Source organism: Sminthopsis crassicaudata, chromosome 3, assembly GCF_048593235.1.
Source record: "Sminthopsis crassicaudata isolate SCR6 chromosome 3, ASM4859323v1, whole genome shotgun sequence".
NCBI lineage: Eukaryota > Metazoa > Chordata > Mammalia > Dasyuromorphia > Dasyuridae > Sminthopsis > Sminthopsis crassicaudata.
Window position 1 is genome coordinate 252,113,072 of NC_133619.1, and position 15,437 is coordinate 252,128,508.

Below are 15,437 nucleotides of genomic sequence, written 5' to 3' on the forward strand. Positions count from 1 at the left end.
GAGGAAGGAATTTGTGACCAAAGGAGAACTAGAGATCATTATTGATCACACAATAGAGGATTTTCATTACATCAAATTAAAAAGCTTTTGTACAAACAAAACTAATGAAAACAAAATTAGAAGGGAAGTAACAAATTGGGAAAATATTTTTACAGTTAAAGGTTCTGATAAAGGCCTCAATCTTGAAAATATACAGAGAATTGACTCTAATTTATAAGAAATCAAGCCATTCTCCAATTGATAAATGGTCAAAAGATATGAATAGACTATTTTCAGATGATGAAATTGAAACTATTTCCACTCATATGAAAGAGTGTTCCAAATCACTATTGATCAGAGAAATGCAAATTAAGACAACTCTGAGATACCACTACACACCTGTCAGATTGGCTAAGATGACAGAAAAAAAAAAATAATGATGAATGTTGTAGAGGATGTGGGACAACTGGAGTTGTGAAAGAATCCAGCCATTCTGGAGAGCAATCTGGAATTATGTCCAAAAAGTTATCAAACTTGGCATACCCTTTGATCCAGCAGTGCTACTACTGGGCTTATATCCCAAGGAGATACCAAAGAAGGAAAGGGACCTGTATGTGCAAGAATGTTTGTGGCAGCCCTTTTTGTAGTGGCTAGAAACTGGAAAATGGTTGGGTAAATTATGATATATGAATGTTATGGAATATTATTGTTCTGTAAGAAATGACCAGCAGGATGAATACAGAGAGGCTTGGAGAGATTTATATCAACTGATGCCGAGTGAAATGAGCAGAACTAGGAGATCATTATACACTTCAACAACAATATTATATGAGGATGTATTCTGATGCAAGAGGATATCAACATAGAGAAGAGTTAATCCAATTCTAATTGATCAATGATGGACAGAATCAGCTACATCCAGAGAAGAAACACTGGGAAATGAGTGTAAACTGTTAGCATTTTTTGTTTTTCTCTCCAGGTTATTTTTACCTTCCAAATCCAATTCTTCCCTTGCAACAACAACAACAACAAAATTCGGTTCTGCACATATATATTGTACCTAGGATATGCTATAACATATTTAATATGTATGGGAATGCCTCCCATCTAGGGGAGGGGGTGGAGGGAAGGAGGGGAAAATTCAGAACAGAAGGGACTACAAGGGATAATTTTAAAAATTACCTATGCATATGTACTGTCAAAAATGTTATAATTATAAAATTAATTTTTAAAAAATTAAAAAAAATAAAGTGCTATAAAATGTTAAAAAAAAACAGCACAGGTGCTCTACCCCTTTATTTTTGCTTTTCTACACTAATTTTGTGGTGATTTGTGAAATAATTATTTAAAATACTCTATTCCTAAAACTGTAACACAAGTATAAAATATTTATTTAAAATAGACACAATTTACAGGGCAACGAAACAAGTTAAGTATCAAACAGGTGGGATTCTAGACTTTCTGTTCTGAGTTTGCAATGCCTATAGCAATAATTAAAAAGGATAAGCAGGACTGTGTCTATTTCATTTTAGGGCATTTCCAAAGCAGAGTAAACATCCTTAAAGTTAATCATCATCATAAAGAAACACATAAGATTGCAAATCATAAATCATTAATTCTATACGAATTCCAGTTCATATATTCTCAAGTCCTCAACACCTCTATGCTGAAATGCTTTAGTAGCCTCCTAATTAGTCTCACCTAATTCCAATCTTCCTAATATGCAAGACTAACCACATAATTCTCATCATGTCATCCCCCCAAAGCCACAAAAGACCCCTATTGTCTTTAAAATAAAATAAAAACTCTTTAACTAGTCATTTAAGGTTTTCTATTTAGTTTGAATCTATCTTTACTCATATGAACTCCCCTTCTTTTATTATTCATTCCAGCTAAAATATCCTATTGCCCTCCCCCCCATTTCATAGCTCATCTCTTCAAATCTGCAAACTGCCTCATCTATTCTACCTAACACTACTCCATCTCTGAGAATTATTTATGTCATTTCTGCTTCTGTGAAGCCTTGCCTCATACTCTTAGCTGTCCATACTGTCTTTCTTCTCAAAATGCTTTGTATTCACTGTGCTTTGTATAAGATATATCTCCTCAGCAGAATGTATATTCCTTGTTTCTTTTCTTTTGTTTTGCAAGCAGTGTGATTCACTGTACAATGCCTTACACATAATAGACAATGAATGTTTGTTTAAGTTGATCAGTGATTGTGTTTATAGTAATGTTAATATTGAGTCTTTCTCCAAAGGAAATATAAAGTCCAGAATTAAGATTATTTTCTAGGGGATTTAGATAAATACAGGTGATCCTACTTTAGCCATTTGCAGTTTGACTGGGCAAGTCATTTAATCTTTGTTAACCTCAATTTCTGCAACCTAATACTATTTACTTTAAGGGTCATAGTAAATATTAAATGATATTACAAATGTAAAGTACTCTGCTAAAGCACTATTTAAATATTAGCTATAATTATTCTGGTTAATGTACAGGGGAGAGAAGATGAGGAGAGGTGGTAATGTAAAATGGCATGTTAACTTCTTTTGCTTGTGTTATTAGCTGTTGACTCAACTTTTGTTTTTTAGAATACTAATCTATCAAATTTCCCTGTCTCCCCACCCTTGTTTGTATATCTTTTGTTGTTTGCATTATCAGTCCTCTGAGTACTGATCAAAGTGTCATTCTCTACCAGTTGCTAATTGTTATTGTTAATATTAAAAGATCTCTTACTGTGTTTAATTTCTCATTTTTCTAGAATGAAAATGTTGATAATAAGACAATCTTTCATAATTTCATCAACTGCTACCAATTACATTAGAAACTGAACTAATATTTAGCTGGTCTTATAGCAGAAAGCCAAGATTATCATAGCTAATATTTGAACACATATATTGAAATATAAGAAGAGAAAATTAAAATTTTAAACTATGAGATACCAGAAATATACAATGTCCAAAGAACAATACAGAAGAACAAAACTAAAAATAGCAATGGATAAAGAACATTTAATGTATAATTTAAAAAAACCCATACAAACCCAAAACATAGTATTCAAACATTCCTTGGGAATGACAGATGCCTAAAACTTTTAAACACAAGGATAAAAAAAAGTAAATCATATTTTAAGATGATATAATTGTATCCTCACGAATAAAATAAATGTATGTTATCATATATCTAAGTGTTCTACTACCACAAGCATTCACATGAAAATTATTCATGTTCAGAACTTTTAAAATTGTGACTTTTCTTTTTCCATAAGATGAGTATTTTTGGTGTCTAACTAAAACAAGCATTCCACTGTAAATTCATGCTGGAAAAGAAATACAACTTAAAAAAAAATCTAAATTCATGGTAAAAACTGTTCTTATTCCATAGCAAACAAATTTCTAACCAACATCTTAATACTAATAAATATTAAGATTTTGACTATTTCCCCTGCCTTTATCTAAGCATTTTAGGTAGATAACTGATCTTTTTGGTATAAATATTGAGTGTATGAGCAAGTATAATTGCCAATAGATATCTTACCAGAACTTGTCCAGCACATCAAACTGAGCAAGATGTAAAACCTCAACATTTGGAATGGTGAAAAATAAAATAAGCATCCAGTTTCAAAAAGGAAAATTCTTTCTTCATGGATTTATCTTCCTCCTGGCATGAAAGTCACATTTCTCTCAAAAAGACACACTGGAAATGGTTGTAGTGTTAAAAAAAAAAAATGAAATGCTTTTGATTTTTTGCCCTTCAGTCTCCGCCCTCTTTGCTTAAGAAGTTGAGGCACTTTCTGTTCCCTTAATTTAATTTGTGGTCCACGAACATTTGGCAAAGCTATATTCTTTGCCAGATATGTAGAATTTAGAAAGATAGAAACTAGTTGCATCATTCCTTGTGCTTTCAGGCAATGAAATGTCAAAAATAGTCAAGGATTGTATATATTGGAAGTTTGGCACATCTGGTATTCAGCCCAGTGAGAAAGCACAGTAGGATTCAGAAGAACTTATGCTATTTCTTATACTGATTGTAAAATTGACCTTCTGTGATGAAAAATTAACCTCCTCTATTTTGTCTCTCTAGAATATTTCTTATGTTTATCACTATTTCCCACCCTCAAACTATGGGAGTCTGTTAAAAGCCAAATTATGAGATATTTTCTTTTGTTGACATCAAATTTAAGGAAATAAATAATAGCTAGTCTTTATATGACTTAAAGGATTGCAGGCTTGAACTCAGGTTTTCCTGAATCCTATTCCAGCATTTTATCCATTGCCCATCTTTCTGCTTTATTCTAAATTCAGTATTTATTATCAAGCATCATAACCAATTTTTCAAATCTGATCTCTACCCAGACAATATTTACTTTTAGGAAAGACTTTACAAGTTATTTAATCCGATTCTATTTTTATAGATTAAAAAAAGCAGACTAATATAAGTTAAGTGATTTATACAAAATCACAAAAGTAGAAAGTGGCAAATCAGGAACTTGAATATGGTAAATCCTACTTCAAATACATACTATATCTTTTTCCACTTGTTTATCTATATCTTTATTTCTGTACTTATGTATCATAAATGTACTACCAATAATATGTAATACAAAAAAGCCTTCTAAGTTCTGGTGTAAAATATGTGTTTATATGTGTAAAACTTTGGGTGATCCCCAATGGTATTTCAGGAAGATTAAAGTGGATTCTTTTTTTTTTTTTTTAAATAACCTCTTTGATGAAGAATATAAAATGACAAAGGGAGATAGGCTGTATAGTTGCCAGGAGGTATTTAAGCCTGAACACATGTAGATGACATTAAAATTGATTATCTGAAATTTAAAAAAAGAAAACTGAGGACAAAGTTACTGAGCCATCTATGATTTAATTTGTAAAACTAGCTTTGACATACCAAATCAGGTCACCTACTTCTTCCTAGGTCAAAGACAAAGAGTGACTTACAGAGCTAAAGTTTAAACAAAAAGAGTTGGAAATTTGTTTTGGAAGTAATTCAACTGGACAAGGAGTATCATCTGCCTAGTTTTGCTTCTCCCGATTTTCTTAATTCTTTGTCAAAAGTCCTTTACTAGAGATAGTACCCTTTGCAACCAGAAAGTATACTGGTAAAGAGACACATATGGTTAGTAGTTGACAGTCATAGCCCATTATATTCTTAGACTACTAGAAAGAGAAATTTAGACTGTTGAAAAAGCTTATATTCTTATGATTATTTTGTTCTTCTAAAGTTATCTGCTACTTAATGATAAATTATATGATAAAGTCTTCTAAATCAATCTATTCACTAACTATAAGTAATTTAAATTTAAAAGATTATGTTAAAATGACTGAGTTTAAGGTTAACTCTTCCTACAAAAAGGAACTTAATCCTATAATCAAAGTAAAAGCAAATTATAAATAGAGCTTTAAGAAGAATCATTACATAATTCATTGGACATTTCAGAGAATTTCCCTTATTATACAATGAGTCCTGAGTTAGAAATTTAATTTCTGTCTCTCATAAAGTGATAAGGAAGATGCTTCAAATAGGAAAATTATTTGGCCTTCTTCATAATTAGCAATAATATGTTTATATGAAAATTATTAATCTACTTTTGAAAATTGTGTCATCTCTTAAATCATATCTCCCATTAATTTACATTCCCACTAATTTCCCTTTTATGATGCAGTTCCTGATATAGTACTAGTCAAGATACCAAACACAATCTTAAAAGTGCAGTAGCAGTAAAATGGCCAGCCTCCTTGCAGCTCCAGTGCAGTACCAGGAAAGCAGCCAGGGCTCACTAACTGCCCTGGGACAACACCAGGAGACTAGGATTCCTCCAGAGTTCCTCAGTACAGTTAGGACCCTCCATGGGCCCCATCATAGTACTAGGCCAGTGGCCAGCTCCCTCTGCCCCCAGTGCAGCAGCAAGTAAGCTGTCAGGTCACCTATGACACCTGTATAACACTAAGGAAGCAGCCAAAGTCTGTAGTCTCTAGCCCAAGAAACTTGGGACAAGAGCTACATTTTTTCATCCCAGGAACAAAACTCAACTTTGAAATCAATGATGCTTCAAATATGGGGGGGGGGGACAAAAAACAAAAAAAGAACCAGATCACAGAAAGTTATGATGATGACAGGGAAGATCAAAACAAAATTCAGAAAAGGTCAACAATGCTAAAATGCCTATATGCAAACATACAAAGACAAATGTGAATTTCTCTAAGGCCCCCCAAAGAAATGCTGGAAGAGCTCAAAAAGGGTTTTAAAAGTTAAATAAGAAAGGTAGAAGAAAAAATGGGGAAAGAAATGAAAGTGAGGCAAGAGAATCTTGAAAAAAGAATCTGCACCTTGATAGAGGAACCTACCCACCCCTCACCAATAGAAAAAGATATACAAAAAGTATAGTAGAATTGGTGAAATGGGAAAGGAGTTGAAAAAAAGTGAATTGAAGAAAATAACTTCTTAAAAATTAGAATTGGAGAAGTGGAAGCTAAGGAATCCACAAGACATTAAGAATCAATCAAACAAAATCAAAAGAATGAAAAAAAATAGAAGAAAGCATAAAATATTTCATTGAAAAAACAGCTGGCTGGAAAATAGATTCAGGAGAGATAAATTAAGTATTTTTGTACTAACTGAAAACCATCATCAAAAAAAGGGACCTAGACATCGTACTTCAAGAAAGTATCAAAGAAAACTTCCTTGATATCCTAGATATCAAGATAGAGTAAAATAGACAAAGAAAGAAGACACTACTGAAAGACATTATAAAATGAGAATTCCCAAGAACATTATAGCCAAATTCCAGAACTCCCAGGGTAAGGAGAAAATATTGCAGGCAGCCAAAAAAAGCAACAGTTTATATTGGAATTGGAACCTGGAACCAAAGTCAGGATTAGACAGGGATTTAGCAGATTCTACATAAAAGGATCAGAGGGCATGGAATATAATATTCTGGAAGCCAAAGGAGCCAGAATTCCAACCAAGAATCACCTACCTAGCAAAACTGAGCATAATTGTTCAGAAAAACTGGCCATTTGATAAAATAGAGGACTACCAATCTTTCCTGATAAAAAAGACAAGAGCAAATGATAAAAAGGAAATAGAGATATAAGGTATTCGATAAGACTAAATTGTTTGAATTTCTACATGGGAAGATGATACTTGTAACTCATAAGAACTGTATTACTATTAATGCAGTTAGGAGTATGCATAGACAGATGATGTAGACGTAAGGCGTAAGGTAACTTTGATGGAAATATAAAAAAAATATTAAGAGGTGAGAAAGAGGACTATACTGGAAGGAGAAGGAAGACAGAAGTAGAAGGGGATAAATTATCTCACATTAAGAGGTACAAATGATGTATTATAGTGAAAATGAAAATGGGAGGAGATAGTGGGCCACTTTCATTGGAATTGATTCTTTTTTGTGTGTGTGGTTTGTTAAATGTTTTTTTTAACATTTGTTAATTAATTTTATAATTATAACTTATTTTGACAGTGTATATGCATGGATAATTTTTTACAACATTATCCCTTGCACTCACTTTTATTCCGAATTTTCCCTCCTTCCCTCCACCCCCTCCCCGAGATTGCAGGCAGTCTCATACTTGTTAAATGGGTTATAGTATATCCTAGATATAATATATGTGTGCAGAAACGAATTTCTTGTTGCACCGGAAGAATTGGATTCAGAAGGTAAAAATAACCAGGGAAGAAAAACAAAAAAAATGCCAACTATTTACACTCATTTCCCAGTGTTCCTTCTCTGGGGGTAGGTGATTCTGTCCATCAATTGGAACTCAATTAGATCTCTTTATTGAAGATATCCACTTCCATCAGAATACATCTTCATACAGTATTGTTGTTGAAGTGTGTAATGATCTCCTGATTCTGCTCATTTCACCCAGCATCAGTTCATGTAAGTCTCTCCAATTCTCTCTGTATTCATCCTGCTGGTCATTTCTTACAGAACAATAATATTCCATAGCATCCATATAACATAATTTACCCAACCATTCTCTAACTGATGGGCATCCATTCATTTTCCAGTTTCTAGCCACTACAAAAAGGGCTGCCACAAACATTCTTGCACATACAGGTCCCTTTCCCTTCTTTAGTATTTCTTTGGAATATAAATCCAGTAGTAGCACTGCTGGATCAAAGGGTATGCCCAGTTTGATAACTTTTGGGGCATAATTCCAGACTGCTCTCCAGAATGGTTGGATTCTTTCACAACTCCACCAACCATGTATCAGTGTCCCAGTTTTCCCACATCCCCTCCAACATTCATCATTATTTTTTTCTGTCATTTTAGCCAATCTGACAGGTGTGTAGTGGTATCTCAAAGTTGTCTTAGTTTGCATTTCTCTGATCAACAGTGATTTGGAACACTGTTTCATATGAGTGGAAATAGTTTCAATTTCATCATCTGAAAATTGTCTGTTCATATCCTTTGACCATTTATCAATTGGAGGATGGCCTGATTTCTTATAAATTAGAGACAGTTCTCTATATATTTTGGAAATGAGGCCTTTAGAACTTTTAATTGTAAAAATGTTTTCCCAGTTTGTTACTTCCCTTCTAATCTTGTTTGCAAAACATTAGTTTTGTTTGTACAAAAGCTTTTTAATTTGATGTAATCAAAATTTTCTACTTTGTAATCAATAATGATCTCTTGTTCTCCTTTGGTCACAAATTCCTCATTGGAATTGATTCTAAGAGGAAACATATATACATAATCTCTAACATTATCCCTAAATTTGTAGATTCTGGATAAGTGCTAGAGAATAAGGAGCAGTAGTTTTGTTGGTTTTCACTCTGTATTCAAATTGATAAACTCTATGTACCTACTATTTCCAATATATGCTCGATACAAAATAATCAAAGATTACTTTTTTATGGTCTTTATTGGTGGATTCAATAGTACTTACAGGTTTATGTGATCTGTATCAGGAAACAGCATAGTTACTCAATAGCTGAACTGTTGAGGGCAAGTGCTGCAGATTCATCTGCCTGAATTGCTTCTTTTCTCCTGGAATATTAATATTGTACTTGTAATTATCAAACTAAAATCATTAGCAGGTTAAAACTTACAGACAGATAGCAAAAGTAAAGTTTTATTAATGGATATGTAGCTAACTATTTACAATATGCTCAGATACAATTGACATATTTATAATCATTACTGAAGAAACAAAGTAAATCCCAGTTCTCTTAAGGGAAGTAATGAGAAGAAAAGAAATGCATAAGGACTCTCCTCTCTATTGCTAACACCCAATTATAGAATGACCATTGTGGAAAGAGGAAGAGAAAAAGGAAAAGGAGAAAAACTGGATATGAGGACATTAAATTTTAGATAGGATAATTTAAATATCATTGTCTATCCTTTTTCATTTTATAAATGGAAAGAGCAAAGCCTATCTAGATATTTTACAGAAACTCTACTAGTAAATAATAGAGTGAAGTTTACTTATTAAGATGTTCAATTCAGTATCATCTTTCTCTAATAAGAAAAATGGTAAAAAAAAAATACTACCTTGAGAGGTTTGTGAATCATTAATGAGAGAATAATTTGTAATTAAGAAATTTAACAATGATAGCATTTGTTTAGTGCTTTAAGGTTTGCAAAACACTTTCCAAATATTATTTTGTATTTTCCTCATAACAACCCCTGGAAGCAAATATTATTGTTGCACCTATTTTATAAATAAGGAAACTAAACCTGAGAGTTTGTTACCCAGAATCATTTAACCAATAAGTGTTTGTAGCTAGATTTAAATTCAGGTCTTCCTCACAACAAGTCTGCTATGGCTCTTAAATAAATAATTATCTTCATCATAACTTTTATATGTTTTACTATTCTTTACATTTCATTTACATACATTCTTTGATATTCATGAAAAAGTAGGTAGAGAAAGAGTTTTTTATTTATAAGCATTAGTATTCAGTAATTTAAGAAGTCTATACATTAGACACAGAAGTCCTGGAAGTGATTGTACCCATTAGACAATCAGTTCTGTTCTTACAACCAACATTCAGGAAAGGAATTTCTAGGGAGAATTGGATAAGAAAACAAAACCCTACAATCTATTGCTTACCAGAAACAATTTTTTAAAATGCATTTGTATGTATGCATTTTATCCTCTCTCATGTCCCCCCCACAAAAATATATGTATATATATATATATATATATATATATATGTGTGTGTGTGTGTGCATATATATATGCACACAGATACATAAAGCTATATGCATGTATGCATACATACAGATGCATTTACATACACACACACACACACACACATATATATATATGAAGAAGCACCTAAAACAACATTAATAGGGCTAAGATATAATGTAGATTTCTCTCTTTATTGATTGAGATCAATGATTAATAGTATTTGTTCTTTTACTACTGTGTTTATGTATATCTCATTTCTTACCAATCATTAGTTTTTAAATTTAATTTTTGCGCCCTTTTCCAAAAAGGATTTCTGTCACTCTCTTCACTATTCATTTTCACTTTTTGACCATTCTAGGCTCTATTTCTCTGTTTTCTATAATTATCTGATCTCTCTTTACTCTATCCTTCATGCAATCAATATTTCTAAGATTTTCCCTTCTAGGGAATCACCAATTTTTGTTTTCTGGCACTGGCTTGTAGGGTTCATCCAATGAATTCCCCTTTTCTTTATATATTACTTCCAGAACAATGACAATTATTGCAGTTGTTAGGGCACTATCCCAATGTATTTTACACATACCACAATTGAACTATACCCTCTCTTGTTGAATTTTTTTTCTTGCATTTACCTCTTAAAATCCTCTCTTTGTTCATACTCTTTCACTCCTCCAGATGCCAGTTGCCTTTATGAATAAAGTATGATGTAAAACAAATAGACTTTTCAAGGAAGAAATACTTCAGCTCTTGTCTAGTCTAAGATGCTCATCTCTACTCACTGATTATTTTTCTTCCCACATACGAGAATTTATCAGTGGAACCCTCTCCTACTTCCAAAGTAAGACTTCCTTCCTTTCCCTCTCCATTTCAATCTCCCCCATCCCCACTCTCCTGTAGGCTTTTCTTATACTGAGACAACAGAGGTTATATTTCCTCCCCTGCTAGCCCTTGATTTGACGTTGGAAACTATTCTCTTCTCAATTTCTTTGCTTCCTGCCCCGCCTTCCTTTTATGTGCACTCCTATGTTGGAATGTAGCCAAAGAAAAGAATAGATGTTCTTGTAGGTGCTTTGTCATCAGGTTTGGGTCATAACTCCCTTTGTTAGGTTCTTCAGTCACCTCTAGTAGATTTCTACTTTCATCTCCCTCTCTATATATTGACATCTTTTGGTCAGCAGTTATTGCTAGTGGTGTGGAAAGGAAGAGAGAGAAATACAGAGAGCCATATCTCTGAGAAACAGAGACAAAAAGACAGAGATAAAGAGAGAGACAGAGACAGACAGAAACAGAGAGATAGACAGATAGAGACAAGGTAAGATATTATATGGGAGGAATCTGTCCAAGCATTGAGAGCAAGGGTATCAGTTAAGAGGTTGACTGTATTGAAGCCATCTCCTCGACAGATTGAAGTAAAAGAGAAATGGAGGAGAGAATGGGAGGTGATGTCAAGGAGTTCTGAGGTATAGAGAAAGGTAGAAAAAAGAGCTTATAATGAATAGCATTCATTCAAAAATAATTTAAGTTGCATTTTAATTATAAAAAAATTATTCCACTCTGTCTCTCATATCTCTTCTACTATTGAAAATACATAAATAAAAATTGTACAAGAAATATACAATCAAGCAAAGCACTTTCCCACATTTTGGCCATTTCCTAAAAAAATAAATGCTCCAATCTTCATCCTAACTCTATCACCTCTCTTTTAACATGTGAATAGTATATTTCATTATATGTCCTCAATGTTCTATACTGATTTTTTTTCTTTTTTAAGGGTCAACTTTACCAATAAACGGATGATTAAAAAAAACTCAAGGTTGATTTTATTTTTATTTCTTTAATTATTAGTGGCTTATAGCATTTTCCCTTAAGACTAACAACAGTTTGGATGTTTTCCTCTGGAAGCTTTTTGTTTGTATATTTTGAATATTTATCAATTGGAGAAAAGGGTTATTCTTATAAAATTTGAAGCAATTCTCTCTATATCTTGAAAATGAGGCTTTTGTCAGCCCTCATGTTGATACATACACACACAAACATACATATATATATACATATACATATATACCTGTCTTCTGAAAGTAATAATCTAATTATACAATCCTCTTTTTGGCTTTTAAAACCCTTGATAATGCAGTCCCTTCCTGTTTTTCTGGTCTTATACTTATTTTCTTATATATACTGTAAGATAAAGTGACAATGGCCTCCTTGCTTTTTCTTGTACAATTTACTTCAACTCCCACCACTGGCATTTTTACTGATTGTTCTCTATAACGGGAATGCTCCTCCATTTGCATCTCTACCTCTTGGCTTCCCTGGTTTCATTCTTCAGATTAATTCCAATCATTCACAAGAAGCCTTTCATAGGGTTTTTTAATTGCTTTTTGAAGTTAATTCTAATTTATCATATATATATATATATATGTGTGTATATATATATATATATATATATATATATATATCATGTTTGCATATAATTGTCTCTATATTGTCTCCCTTTTGCATTATGAGTTCCTTCGTCTTAAGGTCTCCTTTTGCTGTTGTTTGTATCACAACCATTAAGCGTAATGCTTGATACATGATTTTTAATAAATTCTTGTTGATTTGACTTGTTACTCAAAATTTTAACTGCATGGATTTTGTTTGTACAAAAAAATTAAATTTTATGTAGTTAATATTATCCACTTTATAATTTTTAATTCTCTCTATTGCTTCTCATTGTTTATTCTTCTCCTATCTATATATTTTAAAAGTATTTTCTTTGCTCCTCTAATTTGTTTTTGATGTCATCCTTTATATTTAAGTCATGGAACTTATCTTGCTATGTAGTATAAAATATTGATTTATATTAAGTTTCTGTTTTCCATATTTCAATGCATTCTGCTGATGCTTTCTCGGAGTACTTAAATATGCTTCCTTGAGGATTTTAGGGAGGCTCAAGGTAATAACCTAAAAACTTTTAGTGGAATCAAAGTGGTTTGATCATTTCCCTGGACTTAACTTTGCAAGGTGCTGACATAGATTTGGATTTGAGGAACATAGCTGTGTTTTCCCCTGTTATAATTGTAACAGATTACTAGTGGACATTATGTATCATTAAATAGCTAGCTGAAAGGCTTCTCGCTCTGGCTATTCAATGATAGGCTTCATATTGAGTTGTGGCTGAAACAATTTTGTTTTTATTCTTTACTCAATACATAAGAACAGGTATAGAGCTCAGTTCTAATTTGATTTATGACCCAGATATGGATTATAAATAAGAAGTTCCAACTGACACTTGCTCTTGTTCTCTACATAACTTTTTTTGTGTTGTATTTCACAATTTTCTTGTCCAATATATAGTCAGAAACTCCATTTTAATTTCTGAACTGGCAGATTCTTTGGAGTGCTTTGACAGGTGGACCATATTTTTATGTACCTATAAATGTGTCACTCTATGCTGACCAGTGCTGAAAAGATCCCCCCTCCTAGATTTCCTTTAAAAGAAAAAGTGCCCCGTGTCTTTATGAATAGTTGTGGAAGTGAGATGATCTGCACTATTTTCTTTGATCTTTCATCTTAGGTTGTCTTAAATGTTTATTTTCTCAATTTTTCTGAAGAGAAGATTTCTGATGAGGTGTGTGTGTGTGTATGTGTGTGTGTGTGTGTGTGTGTGTGTGTTTTGTAAGGGATTGGGTAGAGATGGTGTGGGAAGTTTCAGGAGAGAAGAGCTTAAGAATATAACTTTCATTTTGGAATATATTTATTTCCATCTTCCTTATCCAGAGCCATCCCTTGTAATAAATATTTAGATGTTGTAAACGTACAAATGAAGGTGAGGTACTTTGACAATATCATTTCTTTCTGTTGTTTTCCTTGATGCTTTGCTGAATATTATAGAAAGGCAATTACCAAAAAAATGTAAAAGGAATGTCTTACCTGAGTGAGGGCTTAATTTAAATTAACACACATGTGTAAAGATTATTATTTCTGGACCCGGGAAGCTGAGGTATCATCCTTTTTCTTTTTATGAAGAGACCTCTTTTAGTTTTGTACTCAAATACAGGCACATTTGCCTGGACATACTTCTGAGGAATCTCCCATCTGGAGAAATGAGTTAGGCTCTTTCTTGAACTTCCTGGTTCTTTGTATACTCTGTCCCCAGGCATATCCAGAACATATATATATATATATATATATATATATATATATATATATGTATATATGTGTGTGTGTGTATGTGTGTGTGTTTGTGTGTGTGTGTGTGTGTGTATTACACTCACCTAGAACACAAAGAATAAGGATTGTGATGGTAACATGATTTAGTATGAATTTCAGAATTTTTAATAATGAAAGAGGAATGCTTAAGATCAAGGTTGTTATACTCCCATATATGTCTGAAGTAAGGTGAACATATCAGTTTTTATCTGACATGCATTACTTGTGTAACTATAAGCTAGATTTATCTGTTTTCCAGGTAATTCTCTAATTTAGAGAAGTTTTACAGGTACATATTATTGGATGATTTTTTTCATACTTGTGGCTTATTTCATTGATTAAATCCTTGTTCCAGGTCCCCCCTCCTCATAAAATGAAGTTCCTTCATTTCCTTATGTTTCTTTCAAAAGCATTATCATTTGTTTTTATGTTTTTTTAAAACTATTGTTCTAATTTCTCTATCATCATCAACAAGAATTTCTCTCAGCCATTCAGATGACATCCTCGACTCCTCATTATCTTTACTTTTTATTTATTTATTTTTTCCTGAGGCTGGGGTTAAGTGACTTGCCCAAGGTCACACAGCTAGGAAGTGTTAAGTGTCTGAGACCATATTTGAACTCGGTCCTCCTGAATTCAAGGCTGGAGCTCTATCCACTGCGCCACCTAGCTGCCCCCCCAAAGCATTGTCTTTAAATATTAATTATATGTAGTACTTTGATAAGATTCCCACCCCACCCCCTTTCCTGCTTTCCTGCTTAAGGATCTATGATAATCATTTCCAGAGAGTGCCAAGCACAGTAAGATGTTACAGCTACTACAAAATGAAAAAAAAATTCTCTTTCACCATTTGGGAATCAAATAATTTAGACTCACATTTTAGGAACCATATTAACTAGGGCAAGTTTCACATGGAAACTATATATGCTGCTGCTTATAATGACTGCATCATAATTGCATAGTTAGCATTCAGTTTTAATTAGCTAATTAACTAATTTTCTTAAAAGTAGAAGAACCCAGTTCTTCCTTCAAGGACAAGTCTGTGAACAAACTTTGCTGATCCTTTTATAGCTCTTTAACGTT

General features: G+C 32.7%; 1 protein-coding gene across 1 annotated transcript in view; it reads right to left on the reverse strand.

The window, feature by feature from the left end:
- Positions 1-3,861, reverse strand: part of LOC141559458 (lipase member I-like) — a 55,244-nt gene extending 51,383 nt beyond the window's left edge. Inside the window, exon 1 of the mRNA XM_074297326.1 lies at positions 3,520-3,861. Within this exon, the coding sequence (XP_074153427.1) occupies positions 3,520-3,568 (49 nt within the window). The 5' untranslated portion in view covers positions 3,569-3,861. The remainder of the gene's footprint in view (positions 1-3,519) is intronic.
- Between the last annotated feature and the right edge of the window lie 11,576 nt (positions 3,862-15,437).